Source organism: Gracilinanus agilis, chromosome 3 (assembly GCF_016433145.1).
Source record: "Gracilinanus agilis isolate LMUSP501 chromosome 3, AgileGrace, whole genome shotgun sequence".
Classification (NCBI taxonomy): domain Eukaryota; kingdom Metazoa; phylum Chordata; class Mammalia; order Didelphimorphia; family Didelphidae; genus Gracilinanus; species Gracilinanus agilis.
Genome location: NC_058132.1, coordinates 263,160,543 through 263,175,560, shown reverse-complemented (window position 1 = coordinate 263,175,560; position 15,018 = coordinate 263,160,543). Strand labels below are relative to the sequence as shown.

Below are 15,018 nucleotides of genomic sequence, written 5' to 3'. Positions count from 1 at the left end.
ATGTGAAGAAAATATGATCACTGTAGTGGACAGGAGTATTGGCATCCAGATACAGATGATAAACAGTGTCTGGGGCCATCTTTTTCATAAATCTTTCCCTGACCCCTGTCTCCTAGTTGCCTTCTCCTTCAAACTGCCCATCATTTGCACTTATCTCATTTTCACCTGTATCAAAGTTGTATAATCCTTTCTTCCTTTTGGACTGTCAGATCTTTGAGAGCAGAATTCATGTCATTTCTATAAATAGTGCCTACAAACAATAAGTATTTGGTAAACTGAACTTATTTACTTATTTGCATTGAGTTATAATCATAGACAAGACAAAGGAAGTGTTTGACCAAAATAAGCCTTCTACCTCAATACATAGTATGGAATGAACAAATGAATTAATAATTGAAATCATGAATGATAATGAAATTGATATGATATAAAGGAGTTAATAATAAATAATGGAATGGTGGGAAAAGTGAGGGGGCAGACAGGAGACAAAAAGATCAGGAAGGCTTTAATGAAGGGTTCTTTGGCAGGGGAGTAGAAAGGAGGAAGAGGATGAATGAGACATTAAAGCAGTAGAAACTAGGAGCTGGCAACTACCTTGATGTGTGGTGTGAAGGAATGAGAGGAAAGAGTAAAAAGGAGAATTTTATAATGGCATGACTGTTCTTTATGGCCCATAAATTGAAACAGTTTGGGAAAATAGCTTTGAAGGGCAAAGATGGTGAGTTTAGTTGTGAGTGTGCAGTCAGAGAAGTCGAAAGGACATCCCTATGCAGTTATATAGTACAGCAATCAGTTGGAAATATGAGAATAGAGTCTGAGGGATCAAGTTGTTAATTTAAGTGTAATTGTTTCTGAGTGGATGAGCTCATCAAAAGAGGGTACAGAGACAAGAGAGAAGGGGTCCAATATTAGAGCTTATCTTAAAGGAGAATAAGGAGGCAGCAAACGAGGTAGATAAAGAAAAAGGAAACTACAATTATAACCATCAAGAAAGAACTAGTTGATGATATGGAAATAACAAAACTTGGCAGAAAGTATTATGTCATCTTAAAGATCTAAATCACCAAGGAAGGGGAAAGTGAGGCCCTTGGAATAGCATTTTTTAAAATGTCTAAAGAAAAGACTGATATGATCCAATGACCACAGATTTTACATTGGGGTTCTCTTACGCCCTAAACTTGACCACATACAGCTTCATATCTTATTCAATTAATATGAAAAGAGAATAAGACATGCTTACCCAAATCTTTGAAAGACAAAAAGCTAAAAGGAAGTCTTAGGATAAAAATTAAAATTGTGTCTCCACCCAGAGCCTAGTAAAGTGCCCAGCACATAGAAGAGGCTTAATAAATGCCAGCTGATTGATGACAGCAAGGTAGAATGAGAATACTGAAAATAACATGATACACATAACATCTTGCACATCATTCCATCCCCCTTCCCAAATACACACACATACAAAATGAATTATATAAGCATAGGACTGAGAAAACTTAGCTTAAAAGCTCATCGGTATGACAACCTATGAATTGTTATGGAGGTTTGCTGACTATAAGGTTTTGCTGTATGGGTTTCATTGCCTATGAGGACCCATGTGAGTGAACAGTGTGATGTTGCTACCAAAGAAAGCATAGTCTTGGGCTTTCAAGACAGAACAAAGGAGTTAATAGTTTCATTGTCTCCTGCATTATTCAGATTACATCCACACTGCTCTGACCACAACTAGAGTGCCACTTTTAATACTGGGAACCCCATTTTGAGAAGGATGGACAAATTATGGTTTGACAAAGGAGGCCAAGTAGGATAGTAAAGTTGTTTAATAAACTATTGAAAGAACTAGGAATAAATGGGAAGGTTTGGGGGTGGGGGGAATAATAACTGTTTGAGGAGTTGTCACATGAACGACAGACTGGATTCATTCTAACTTCATAGGGCAAAAAGAGGGCTAATGGGCAGAATTTATAGTGAGGCAGATTTTGGGTCAATGAGTCTATAATGTAAAGAACTTTTTTTTAAAAAAATAGGGCTATCCAAAATGGAATGTGATTCCTTCTGAAACAGTATTTATCACTGGAAATTCTAGCAAAGCCTGGATGATTACCTCTTAGGGATATTGTAGAGGAAATTTCTTGACCTGGTGAGAAATTCAGATTAAGGAGGTATTAAAGACCCTTCCAATGTGAAGATTCTATGATTCTATAACTACATGATATAAGAGATGGATGAAAGAAATGAGTGAAGTTTTTTTATCTCGATGACTGGGAGAATGCTGACGTCAGGGCCTGGGAAAGAAGAAAGACTATGAATCTGATAGGAACTACAGAAAATGAGTTCAATATTGAACTTTTCAAACTTGAAATCCAAGACCAGTTGGAGATACAGGACTAGTTTTAGTTTGAGAATTAGGACCAGAGATTCAAATATAAGAGTCATAATCAGCATAGAACTGATTATCTATGCCAGGAGAATAGATAAGCTCTCTAGGGTAGGATTTGTAGAGAGAAAAGAAGCAGGTCAGGAACTGGGCCTGGAGAAAAACCATAGAGTACAGGAATGTGGTAGAGGAGCAGCAAGGCAGTTAAGATAACTAGGGTAATGTCATTGCAGTGTCAAAAAAGCTAATGAAGGAAAAGATTTTAAGGAAGAACAGTTTAAAATAGAATGGAAAGGTCAAGGACAATGAGAAATATAGTGAATGGACCGTTCACTAGTCAGTTGAAATGCAAGATTGTTTAATATATGTTACACATTTGTCATACCACAACAGGCTGAATGCAATGAATTATGAACATGTACTACTTTTCTTATGTGTGGAGCAAAAGTCAGTATAAATCAGCCACCAATTACATATATAAAAACTTTGTACTCACTACTGACAAACATCACATGATAACAGAATGTCAGGCAGTATCTATTTCTGGATATTTTATCTTTAATCCAGCAATCTATTTTCCCTTAATAACCAAAGACTGTGTTTTATAATCCCAACAACTCATGGCCATCTATCACTGAATCCCTAGACTTTAGTCATAATGCTTTCTGGTACATCTAGAATATGATGAGTATATTTTGAAAAATCAAATTATGAAGGTCCTCCAGTCTCTTAGTTATGTTCATTTGAACAAGCAGAAATTTAATTAATAACTAAAAATTATGCAGTCTAATTTAGATTGAATATAATTTCATTTTCAATACTATCATGTTGACTGGCTCAAGTGTCTGAAGCATAGAACTACCAAAATAGTTCAAAATAAGTTCTACTTAGAGTTTATCTCTTTTATGGATATAGACTTCACTTTTTCTCCTCCTTATAGACCATGAAAAAATTTTGCCATTAGTCATAGAGGGTACCAAATGAGAGACTGTGGGTGGAGTAGCACAAATGTGTGCCTCTTACTGGGAGGAGGAAAAATACAAAAAACAAACCACATGCCCATATGATACTTCATATAACGTTCAGTTATTTTCAGTCATATCCCACTCTTTGTGACCCTATTTGTTTTCTCAGGGAAAATAATAGAGTGCCATTTCCTTCTCCGGCTCATTTTATAGATGAGGAAAATGAGGCAGAGTTAAATGACTAGCCAGGATCACGGAGCTAATAAATGGCTGAAATTAGATTTGAATTCAGGAAAATGAATCTTCCTGACCTCAGGCCCCGCACTCTATCCACTGTGTCACCTAGCTGCCCACTTCATATGAAGAACTGTTTACAAAATGATGACATGTACAAAATTCACTGTGAGCTACATAATGGAAATGACATAAAAATTAGGATTTCTACTGCATTTTTCTGGGCATATGTTTACTTTAGCATTGAAAAGTATTTCTCACTTTAAAGTTTTAATTGCAGTAGCAATTGCTTAAAAGGTTATATAACATGTTTTATGTAAGGAAAATGTTGATGCTACATTTCACAGATATAGCTTTTTAATAATCTCAAAAACTGGATAGAAAAATTATGTTCCTCATAAAAATGCTTCATTTTACATAGGGAATATAAATGAATTACATTGTGCATTTAGGAAATAGAACAGTATTTTTAATGACCTCAAGTGGCTCCCTGTCAGAAAGAACCATCTTTTTAACACCAGTATTCTACTGGGAATACAATATGGTGAAATCATATGGCTGTTGATCATGGAACAGCAGAGTTTCCAAAGAATTAAAACTGTAAGGCAAAAGGAAATACATTAGCTAGTATTAAGCTGACTATAACTGGTATTAAAAGTTGGTTATAACCTTTTACTAGTGATGCAGATGAAAGGGGGAATAAAATATTTCCAAGGAATAATCAAGGCAAATGAGTCTCTTAGTGAGAACAAGGCATAAAATATGACTGATCTAAGTGCTGCCTTGGTACCTATGTTATCCTGAAAGACCTAGAGGAAAGGGTCCAGAAAACCCTGGAAAGCTCTTTTATAAAAAGGAAGGTAGAAAGACACTTGTAAGAACTATCAAGTATGAGGCATGTTTGGGTTGCAACCCATGAGATCATGGGGCCATTGAAATATTGATGTCAATATTAAATTACTATGCACAGTATGAAAAATAATGAATATTGAAAATCTGTGAATTATTGAATCTAAGAATTGGGAGATGCTTTAAAAATTCCCTAATTCAGTGGGTTTCCCATTCAAATAGAAGCAGATCCCAATGGGCTGCATATTGACTTAGAAAATCACAAATTGACATTTTCTCTAGGTTACAATGTAGTTTTATTTATTTATTCATTTATATAATTTATTTCATTTATATAATCATTTCCTGATTATATTTTAATCTGGTTTGGGCCACACAGGAGTTTTTCAGCTTGCAAGTTTGATACTTCTGACCTATTCCAATTCCCTGAAGGAGGTTGTATGCAATAAATTCTCATTTATCTAATCGATAACCAAGAAAATAAGCATATTTTCCCTCTGATATACTGTAAAAGATATAGCATGATGCCTTGAGTAATAAAGTTATTCAATTGATACATCCTATAGTTAACTAAAACCCTCCATTAGCCAGGATATTTCATTCCCAAACCACTCCATATATAAATAGGACTTTTCTCCACACACTTTATCCAAGGACAAATAGAATCAATGGTCTAGCCAAAAAAAAAGTGTCTAATTCCACATTTCCCTTCTCCCCATTGGGATCATCTATGTCAATATGTTTTGATAATTTCCACTAGCACAAATTAACCTTAAATAATATCAAGGAAAATGCATTGTGTATTCATAAGTTAAAACCATTAAAATAGAAGGTTTTGTCATTAGAGAACTTCATTTTTTTAAGTGACAAGTTAGCCGTTATTTAGAACTTCAAGTACAAGAGAAAAAAGATGACTTTTATTTTAACCATACCCTTTTGATGAAACTATTTCTGTGTGATTTGTTATAATTATTGTGAGGATTAAATGTAACAGAATAACAAAAGAAAAAAGAAAAACCAATATTTAGATGAGATTTAAATTTATACCTTATTCACAAGCACCATAACTTTTCCAGGCTCTGATGCGTTTTTCTTCTTATCTAAGTGGTCCTTGGCAATGTAAACTGCTACTCTTGTTTTCCCACTTCCTGTAGGGATGGTTATAATAATATTCTTCCCTTCTAAAGCTGGTTGGGCCACTTCCATTTGATAAGACCTAAGGACCAGTTCTGGCTCAGGAGATGCTCTTTTCTTCTCATCATCTTGATCTGAATGAAGTTAAAAAGTTGGGGGGAGGAAAAAGAAAAAGAGAAGGGTCAAATAAGATACAGTAGGAAACACTGAATGAGGCATGGGCCTTGTCTTCCATATTCTTTTTTGTGTACAGTTTAATTCAAACCTTTTTCTGCTCTGTCGCACAGATGGAGTTTCTGCTCTCAGTTTGCATTATGAGATTTTTTTTAAAAAAGGAGCTCTGGGTCAAAAAATTATTTCAATATCATTCCCTTTAGAAAGTTTTGAAGACTACCTGAATTTTACAATTATTAATATTGAATCTATTTATATACTTGCTAATTCTAAAAAACATGGCCTCATTGAGATAAAGTTAATATTGTTCCAACTTAAAAATCTCCAAAGTTATATGAAATCTCTAGAGAAAAATGAAATTGTAGGACTTATCAGTCTTATATTACATACACAATAAGTGCTCTCTTTCTACTATCAATGATTCCAATAAAACCAAAAAGAATCCATTAGCCTCAAAAAAAAAAAACCAACTTGCTGATGGTTCCATTTCAAAATGGATTTTAACTTATTTTGATAGTACTATTTGAACGGTAGGAAAATTCACACCAAACAGTGCTTAGTAATAGTCATCTACTAACCCTGCAGGAAGTTTGCCTTCTGTATGAATGAATACAAACAGATGCATTACATTTAAACTAACATTGGATCATCTGTCTGATTCATTTAATTTCAGTATCATCAAATTCTCATTCTAGCCCACCAGACTTTAAAATGCTATATTTTGAGTTCTTTTTATGCTTATTTTGCAGTTAGCTAACAATTATTAATAATTCATCTAAATTATTTACATTAAGGTGAACCCTTATCCAGAAACACCATTACTTCTTCATGAAAGACTCTTTATAGATCACCAAAATACCAACATTTCACTTATTTTAACTACATTCATCACTTTTTAAAAATACTTTTTGCATAAGAACTAGTACATTTGTAAGAGAAGTTATATTTTAAGCAGTGTTTAACTTCAAGATCAGTGTATTTACTTTTGCTAATTTGCTGTTTGAGCTAGACAGTTTGTTAAAAGGTATCAACAAGATCAGTTCTCTTTTGTTTTATTTCAATCTGCATACATTTTTGCACAGATTAAAAAAATGCTGCTTCCATCAAAATAGTTACATGTATTTTAAAATTTATTTATAAAATTGTTCCTCCTGTTGTCTTCCACTCTTCCTACCCAACTCATGCTACCCTATCTGTGGATATCAAGATTCAAAGAAAGACACAGTGACTTTATAAGCCTTCTTCCCCATAAGTGAGTATAGATCATATTTATATAGAATGTGATTGGTGGAAAAGAACTTAGAAAGCACTGAGTCCAACCCCCTCATATTTTATAGATGAAACTCATTTTCAAAGAAAGTTAAGTGACTTCTCGATCTTTAGTTTCTAAGGTCCTTTTCTAGTTTTAACATCATATGATCTTATTGTTGATCAGAAGTTCTATAAACTGGTCAAAGTAGATTTTTACTGCTTACGTGGTCAGGCCCAAGTGTCACTCATGATTATTTTTATATAATGATTCCAATAAAACCAAAGAGAATTCATTAGCCTCAAAAAAAACCCAATTGGATAATTCCATTTCAAAATGGAGTTTAATGTATTTACAATTTACAAATATTGTACTATTTGAACTATTTATTAAAATCCCTTTGAAGACAATGAAACTTGATGGATAAATGTAAATGGAAGAGGAAAGAAGACTGGTTTATTAACTGTTTAAATAAACAGCCCTGCTTACTTGGTAAGTGTCAACTTGTCACTTTGATTCTTGCCATATCATATTCCCTTGTGATAAGGAAGAATTTCTCTGTATTATCAATAGAGGAAGAGTTTTCATCCCTCTGTGGTTAAAAGTAGAGAATTGAGCTGATTTTTATTTAACCAAGATACTAACCAGCTTCCTTTATAAAAGCACTGTTTGGATCTTATTTTATTGTATGTATTTTTTTTAAAAAATCATTTGATTCCCTTCAGGAACACAAAATCAATTAATAAATTTTAAATAGATAAATATTTTTAAAATATCCTCCCTCCACAATAAATATAGAGCCTGAAAACATAAAAATCATTTTTCTTTTTGGAATTCTATAGCTCATCAATGTCCAAATTAAAAGAAAATATTCTTTAAATAATAATATGCGACTGGAACTACACCATGTGGCAAATTTCAGCCTCAAGTTGATTTTGACAGCTCAGTTATTCTTGAAGAAAAAAGGTCTGTCACTGCATGTGTTAGAAATCCAAAAAGCATAACTCCACCTAAAATAAGTAATGATGGAAAAGTACACTATTCCAGCTGGACAGGCTGAAATGCACTATCTACAAATCTATGGGGAATAATAGCTACACATTAAACAAATATTTAATGCTAAAATATTAACATTTTTATGAGAAGCATTTTAACCCAATATGAATGAGTCAGAAAAAATTGTTATATGTGATTAGAATTCTTAATTTACCTTTAAAAAAGAGCAACTAATCCTCACTAAGTTCTATTCTAATGTTTCATCCTGGGGGAAACCTAGGGTTCTTTTTCATGGAGTAAAAACTGGCAGCTCCTACATTGCTAGAAAGGTTTTTAAGAATAGTCTCAGCAAAAGATTGAGTCCACTTTTCAAAAGCTATCACCATTAGGGCTGGCCATTTGGTGATGAAATTTTTTGGCCACGAACAACCTATGAAACAAAAATAAACTACAAGTGCTGTGTGCCTAACCTTCTGCTTCTTATAGTGATGGTGGCAGTGTCAGGAAAGGGAAACAGGATAAGAATCACATTGTTTTTATATTATCTAAAATTTTTTTATCATATTTTGGTATTCTAAATGAGATATGCTTAATCAATGATTAGCTAGGCATGTATGGAGAATGGGCCAAGAGGGCTGGCACCCTTGGAGAATATAAAGTTACAGTGAAAATGATCCTTCAGGAATGTGCCAAGATACAACTGAAGGAACTAATAGTACTGATCTTTACATTCTTGTTACAAATTAAATTAGAAGAAAAAAGAAGTTTCAGTTAAGTGGAAAGATTATTTATTCCTTCTCCTTGGACAGGAAAATAAGGGAATTGGTAGAGTTGATTTTACTCTGTGACCAAATACAAAAAAGAATATTCCATAGGACATTCAAAGTCTCTTACTGATGAGCGCATAATAACAATGATGATAGCTAATGTTTATGTAGTGCTTTAAGGTTTACAAAGAACTTAACAAATATCTCATTTGATCCTCACAACAACCCACATAATAAATGTTGTTATTCCCATATTACAGATGGAAAGTGAGGCCTAGATAGGTTAATTGACTTGCTGAGGGTCATACACAGCTAGTAAGTGGTTATGGCAAAATTTGAACTCAGGTCTTCTTTACCCCAAGGCTAGAGCTCTATATTCTCTGTCTACTATTTAGCTGACCTGTTTACAAAAAGTATTTTTTAAATACACCAACATCAGGCTTCAGAGGATGAAGATATACCAAAATTATAAGAAAGAGCTTAATAAGATTCTTCAGATTGTATCAATATATAATCTGATGCTCAACAACTTCAATTCAAATGGGAATAAACAAGGAAGATACAAAATGTAGTAGAAAATACAGATAAAAAATAAGGGATTAGAGAGGCCTCAAATTTATAGAAGCCTAATGCCTGAATACCTTCTTCAAGGATAGAATCAGTAGGCACTAGACATAGCAAGTACCAATAATATTGAAAAAAATGAAAATTATTTTATTTTAAAACACAGAAGATAATTAAAATTAGAATCACTAGTGAATTAACTATGTATTTACCATTTAACAACAAACAAATTAAATTTAATAAAACAAATCTCAAAATTAGTATGAAGCTATCAGAAAAAGATAATGGTGTGTAACTGAAAAAAAATGAACCCAGATCTAGTCAAACTAGATGAGCTATGTGGAGAAAGATATGAACAAAGACAATTATATGGTGTGTGAATACAGCAGTTTTAACAATGTAAATTAATTGCCATAAAAATAACTAAAAGGTCTAAAAAGTAGGTTCATCAAACATTTCACTTTTCAAGCAGAAGATATGGTTGTCATAGGAAACCTGGGGTTAGAATATAAATTTATTCATCAAATCTCACAGATAAAGATGGCAGATTATGAGCATCATAAACTAATAAAAAGGTAGCAGCAAAGGCTAAAACCAATTTGAAGAAATCTTGGTAATAGATCCAACTAAGAAAATCACCTTTATGAAATTTAAGGATAAAAATGTACAGATATCAACAAATAAAAGAAAAATGGAAAAGATCTGTGAACATTTTTTTAAACGTTTGAGAACAACTAAGCCACCAATTCCTGTCTCTGACATTATGGTCCCTAATGTGCTTGAAGAGGAGACAGAAATGGTACAAATGGAAGAAATGATAGAACCCCATCTCCCTCCCACAAAAACTGGAAAAGCAGCTGGATTATAACAGTATACTTAGAAGAGACTCCTGCCTGAGGCCACACAATGGTGTTGATATTGAGGGATTGCTTCACAAAGAATCTGAAGGAAGGGAAGATGCTAAAAAGGATAGGGAAAAAAATCTCAGATCATATTAATATCAGAAAAGATAACCAAGAGAAATATTGCTACTACACTGTCTACATTTTTATAGCAAACAATTTTCTGATCTATAAATAATTTTAATAGAAAAATATCAAGGATCTTCTCAATTTGGTTATTAGGAGGGGAGAGATACACTTGCATATAATATTCCATTTTATGTCTTATCTTTACCATTACATGACTGACCAAATGATGACTAAGATATAAGATATCATTGTGCCATTATTTTGCCATCAAAAACATATTTTATTCCATATAGAAAAACACTGTCTTAAAAGCATTCTTCCAATAAGGTGTCTTCCATTGCCATATTAAAGTTATCCAAGATTTCTTGAAAGGTATGGCAGAGTTTGATGATTCTTCAACTGTAAATATCAAGTTAAAATAAAACAAAAGAGATATATGCTTGCCAAATATGTTTATATATATCATGAAGGAGACAGTCTAAAATCCAAGTTGCAGAGGGTTTTCTTCTGGGCAATGAGGTCCCTCAGATGCTCCTGTTTTCAGATAACCCTGAGAATTTTGCAACAAGCTCTAAACACTATGAAGACTCACAACTACTGAAAATTTTAATCTTATTATTTGCACAGGAAAAAAAAACAAATGGACTAACAATGTCTGTTGTCCAGATTTTGACACCAAGATGGACTAAAGAGATTATCTATCAGTGAAAATATTTTGGGTAAATAGCAAAGTCAATGAATAATAGTGAGGTCCAGGATTAAACAGGAGGAGAATGGAATAGTTTGCCTTCAATAAATAGCAAAATTCCTTTCAAAATATCAAACTTCACTGCAAAATAAAGAGCCATCTTTTTAAAAGTTGTATTTTACTCACATAATTGTTTGGTTATTGTTCATGGAACACTAGGGTGGCTTAAGTAATTGAAAACAAGTATGGCCTAGAAATCAATGGAGGAACACATTATATATATGAGCAGGGTGTAATATGTAACAAGGGACTCTAAGGAGGAAACAAAGTAAAGTACTTCATCAAGGAAGCATATGCTTGAAAATCAAGGTAGGCTGGGAATGTGATAAATTATTTCTAAGCTTTCTTCTCATTCTAAACCTACAATACTGTTTTCTAAATAAAGATACAAGGGCAGCGCCTATGGACGTGTATCTTTCCAGCCATGGCTAAAGATTAAACCCCAATCATGTCTGAAGGAAGGGAAAAAATAGCAACTGTAAGAATTAGTAGGTTGTTCTTCCTACCACCCCCATCTCCATTAGACTGTGAATTTCTTGAGAGCAGAGACTATGTTTTTCTTTCTTTGTATTTTTCCCCAGTGCTTAGCAAAATGCCTGGCACATAGTTGGTAATAAATGATGGTTTCCTGACAAATTTGCATTTTATAAGTATGTTTAGGATTGGATTGAACAAGTCTTGTATTTCAGCAAACATTTCTTAATATTTCTAAGACATCTAGCATAATACCTCAGATACCATGAATGCATTGTACATATTTGTTGACTTTAGGAATGAATGTTAATGAATCCTGAATAAGATAAATAAAAATTCACTTAAGAAACAAAGGTCTAATCAGAATCACAATCCATGAAGGTTCCTAAAATGTTTTATTATGTAAAATCTAGCTAGAAATTAATCTTATTATGTAACATGAATAACATTTGATAAGGTCTTAAATCTTGTTTTCTATTAAACTATCATGTCAGATCTACTACCTAGTGAGAAAGAAAAGTATATAGGGGTCCATGAAACCCTGAGCTAGCTAATTAAACTTAATTCTTTTTTTTCTAAAGCAAATTGTTTTCACTGTTACTCCTCCCTAAAAAAATACATGCATGCTACCTCTCAATGATCTACTTCCCTTACTCCTGTTAACAACTTAACTGATATAGATGCTATCATATTCTAATAAATAAGGAGTCCAAAAAATCTTAGTGTAACTTAAATAGTTTTAATAGCTCAAATCTGTACCAAAACTTCTGGGACACGCTGTATTATGTTCTCTTATACTTCATTTCCCTATTTAGTCTCTCATGATGTTTCCCCAGGTCTACTCCCCATATCGCTAAAAATATTTCACTTGATGACATCATTTTTCCCTAAAATTCTCTTCAATGGAGCTGACCTTCCCATCTTTCTTTAGGCTTAAAGCAGCAGAGAAGGATCTGTGAATTTCTTATTCCCAAATGATAAGGCCAGAGCACTGTTGCCACAATAACGTCTCCTTTTGGGGACATCATTATCTGCTTATAGCATTATTCTCCACCAACCACCTATTCCCCATCCCTAATCTGAAATAATCTTCCCCACTTCTTTATTTTAGTACTTTGATATTTATTAATAGGGTGATCTGGGAAGTACCAACCTCAATTTCTGATGGCAAGTACATGAAATATATGACTAAAATACATAATTTCTATGCAATATTACTGATATAGAGAACTCTCAGATGTGAAAACTCCTCCTACCAATGCCGGTTGGCACCAGAGAGTTGACCACATCACTAGGAGGTTAAGCAACTTGCCCAGGGTCAGAGCCAGTATGTGTCAGAGGTGATATTCCAACCCAGCTCTTTCATTTCCTAAGGTGAGCTCTCTTTCCATTAGAGCATTTGTTTATCTAATAAAAGAAGCAAAATTAAATAAGCAATAATAACAAATTATATTTAAAACACACTTTAAATGATTTAAATACATAGTGCCCCTGATGTGAGGTAGGTTGTAAAAATACTATTACCCCTATTTTATAAATAACAAAATTGAGGTTGTTTCTTGTCCAAGTACATATTAAGATGTACCAAAGCCAGGATTTGATTCTTTCCCAACTCCAAGTTTATTTCACTACCACACTGCCTTCCTCAGGGAAAAAGGTACATAGTAAATACTAAATAAACAATACTGAGCTGAATTCTTTTTAATTGAAAATAATGATGCCCTTTTTATTATTATACGTGGTTGATATTCAAAATGACAATTTTTTCTTTTGTGATTTTAGAAGTAGGATTATGAGAAATGAAATGTGATCAAAAGAGCATATGAATTTCCTCTTGAGATCTTTAAAAACAGTCTTTCTGGAATGATTTTATAATGTTTCCTCTTCAGTCCAATATTTCTGTGATTTCTCTAAAAATTCTTTCAGATTTATATTTATGGGATTTTTTTAAGTGCTTTGTAGGGAACTCCCAAATATACACATATTCTTTATTCTGTTTTTTTCTACCACTAGGCTATAGAATCAAAAAGTACTAGAATGTTTCATCTCTAATGTGGCCACTTTCCTGACTCCAAAACAAAAACAGTAGATAAGAGTTTACCAGTGGTCTTCACACAAATCTTTACAATTTTCCCCCCTAAAACAAATGACCAAATAATTTGTAATTCTTGTTTCTTTTCTGGCAACATTTAGAAGAAATAGAATTCTTTTTCTTTTCTACATGTCCTTTTTTGAATATGCATTTTAAGAGCAGTTATTATATTATTATTTACAAAGCCACATACATTTTTACTCTCATTAGCCAAATCTTTATTAATTCTTGGATTAAAAATATGCCCCTGGGCATTTGGGCACATGTACAAAAAGAAGTACAGAATCCAAAAGCAATAAATTAAATTATAACAGATTTCATAAATAAAATAGCTACGACTCTATGGAATTTAGAATGTGCCAGACCAAAAGACAGGTTCTGAATCTAAATTAGATTATTTAGTTCTGAAAGACTTTTGTAGGTTACACTTCAAAAGAAGGTATATGGCAAAGTTCCAAAACGACCTCACAGTGGAAAAGAATTGTTTCAACTTCCATAAATACACTAAGTAGGGTATAAGCCGCAGCCCCCACTCTTCCTACTATATGTTGTCTTATTTCACACTTTTTAAGGTTTACACAACAGTTATACGGTACCTGAATCACTTCCCATGGTGCCTGAAACACTGCCCATGTTGCTGTTATGTCCAAGACTTTCATCTAAGCAGCTGACACTTCCTTCTGCCAAACTTGTGTCTGATTCTGCAAAGGAAAACATTTTAAAATATTTTAAAAATATTTCCAAGCGTAAACGTATTTTTAACTGCACACCTCTACAATACACAGTACATACAGTTCAGTGTGAGTGGTGAAGGCACACCCAAAGGAGATGCTGAAAAGGTAAGGTAAGAGTTTCTGGATAGCTACATTAAAAAAATTCACCACTTTGGGCAAGCAGCTGCTGGATGGGGAGACAAACATTGATGATCAACTATGAAATACTGGTTTCTTAGCAAGTACAACATAGTGAGAATGTACCCATGGGGAAATAGAAGACGGTCGAATGCAATCATTGCACTGGGACTTATTGGGGCACCTTTTTCCATTGGTACAAGTTATACAAGAAAAACCTGGGGGAAAAAAAACTGGACTTGATATCATTATCTTATCTACCAAAAGATTATCTGGATCTCACTAAATTCTATACATGTAAATTTTGCAAGACATTAAGCAACTCTAGTAATATATTGATTGACTATGAAAATACTATAATTAGACAACAAAAATCTAATTTCAAATCACCAAAATGAAATTTCATTTGCTTTTCACTGATAAGTATGAAAATAGGTTGATCTAAAATTCATAGTAGAAGAAGGAATTAAGGTTGGAATTCAACCTTGCCCTTTATTAGCATTAAGCTAAATCTTAGTGAGTGATGTGAACAGATGAAAGGATTCTTTATCATTGCCTTAACCACTCTGATTTTCC

At 33.2% G+C, this 15,018-nt stretch overlaps 1 protein-coding gene across 1 annotated transcript in view; it reads right to left on the bottom strand.

Moving 5' to 3' along the window:
* Window positions 1-15,018, bottom strand: part of IFIH1 (interferon induced with helicase C domain 1) — an 81,355-nt gene that overhangs the window by 28,205 nt on the left and 38,132 nt on the right. The window contains exons 4-5 of the mRNA XM_044669106.1: window positions 14,188-14,292; window positions 5,470-5,690 (exon numbers count right to left, since the gene is read on the bottom strand). Of these exons, the coding sequence (XP_044525041.1) occupies window positions 5,470-5,690; window positions 14,188-14,292 (326 nt within the window). The remainder of the gene's footprint in view (window positions 1-5,469; window positions 5,691-14,187; window positions 14,293-15,018) is intronic.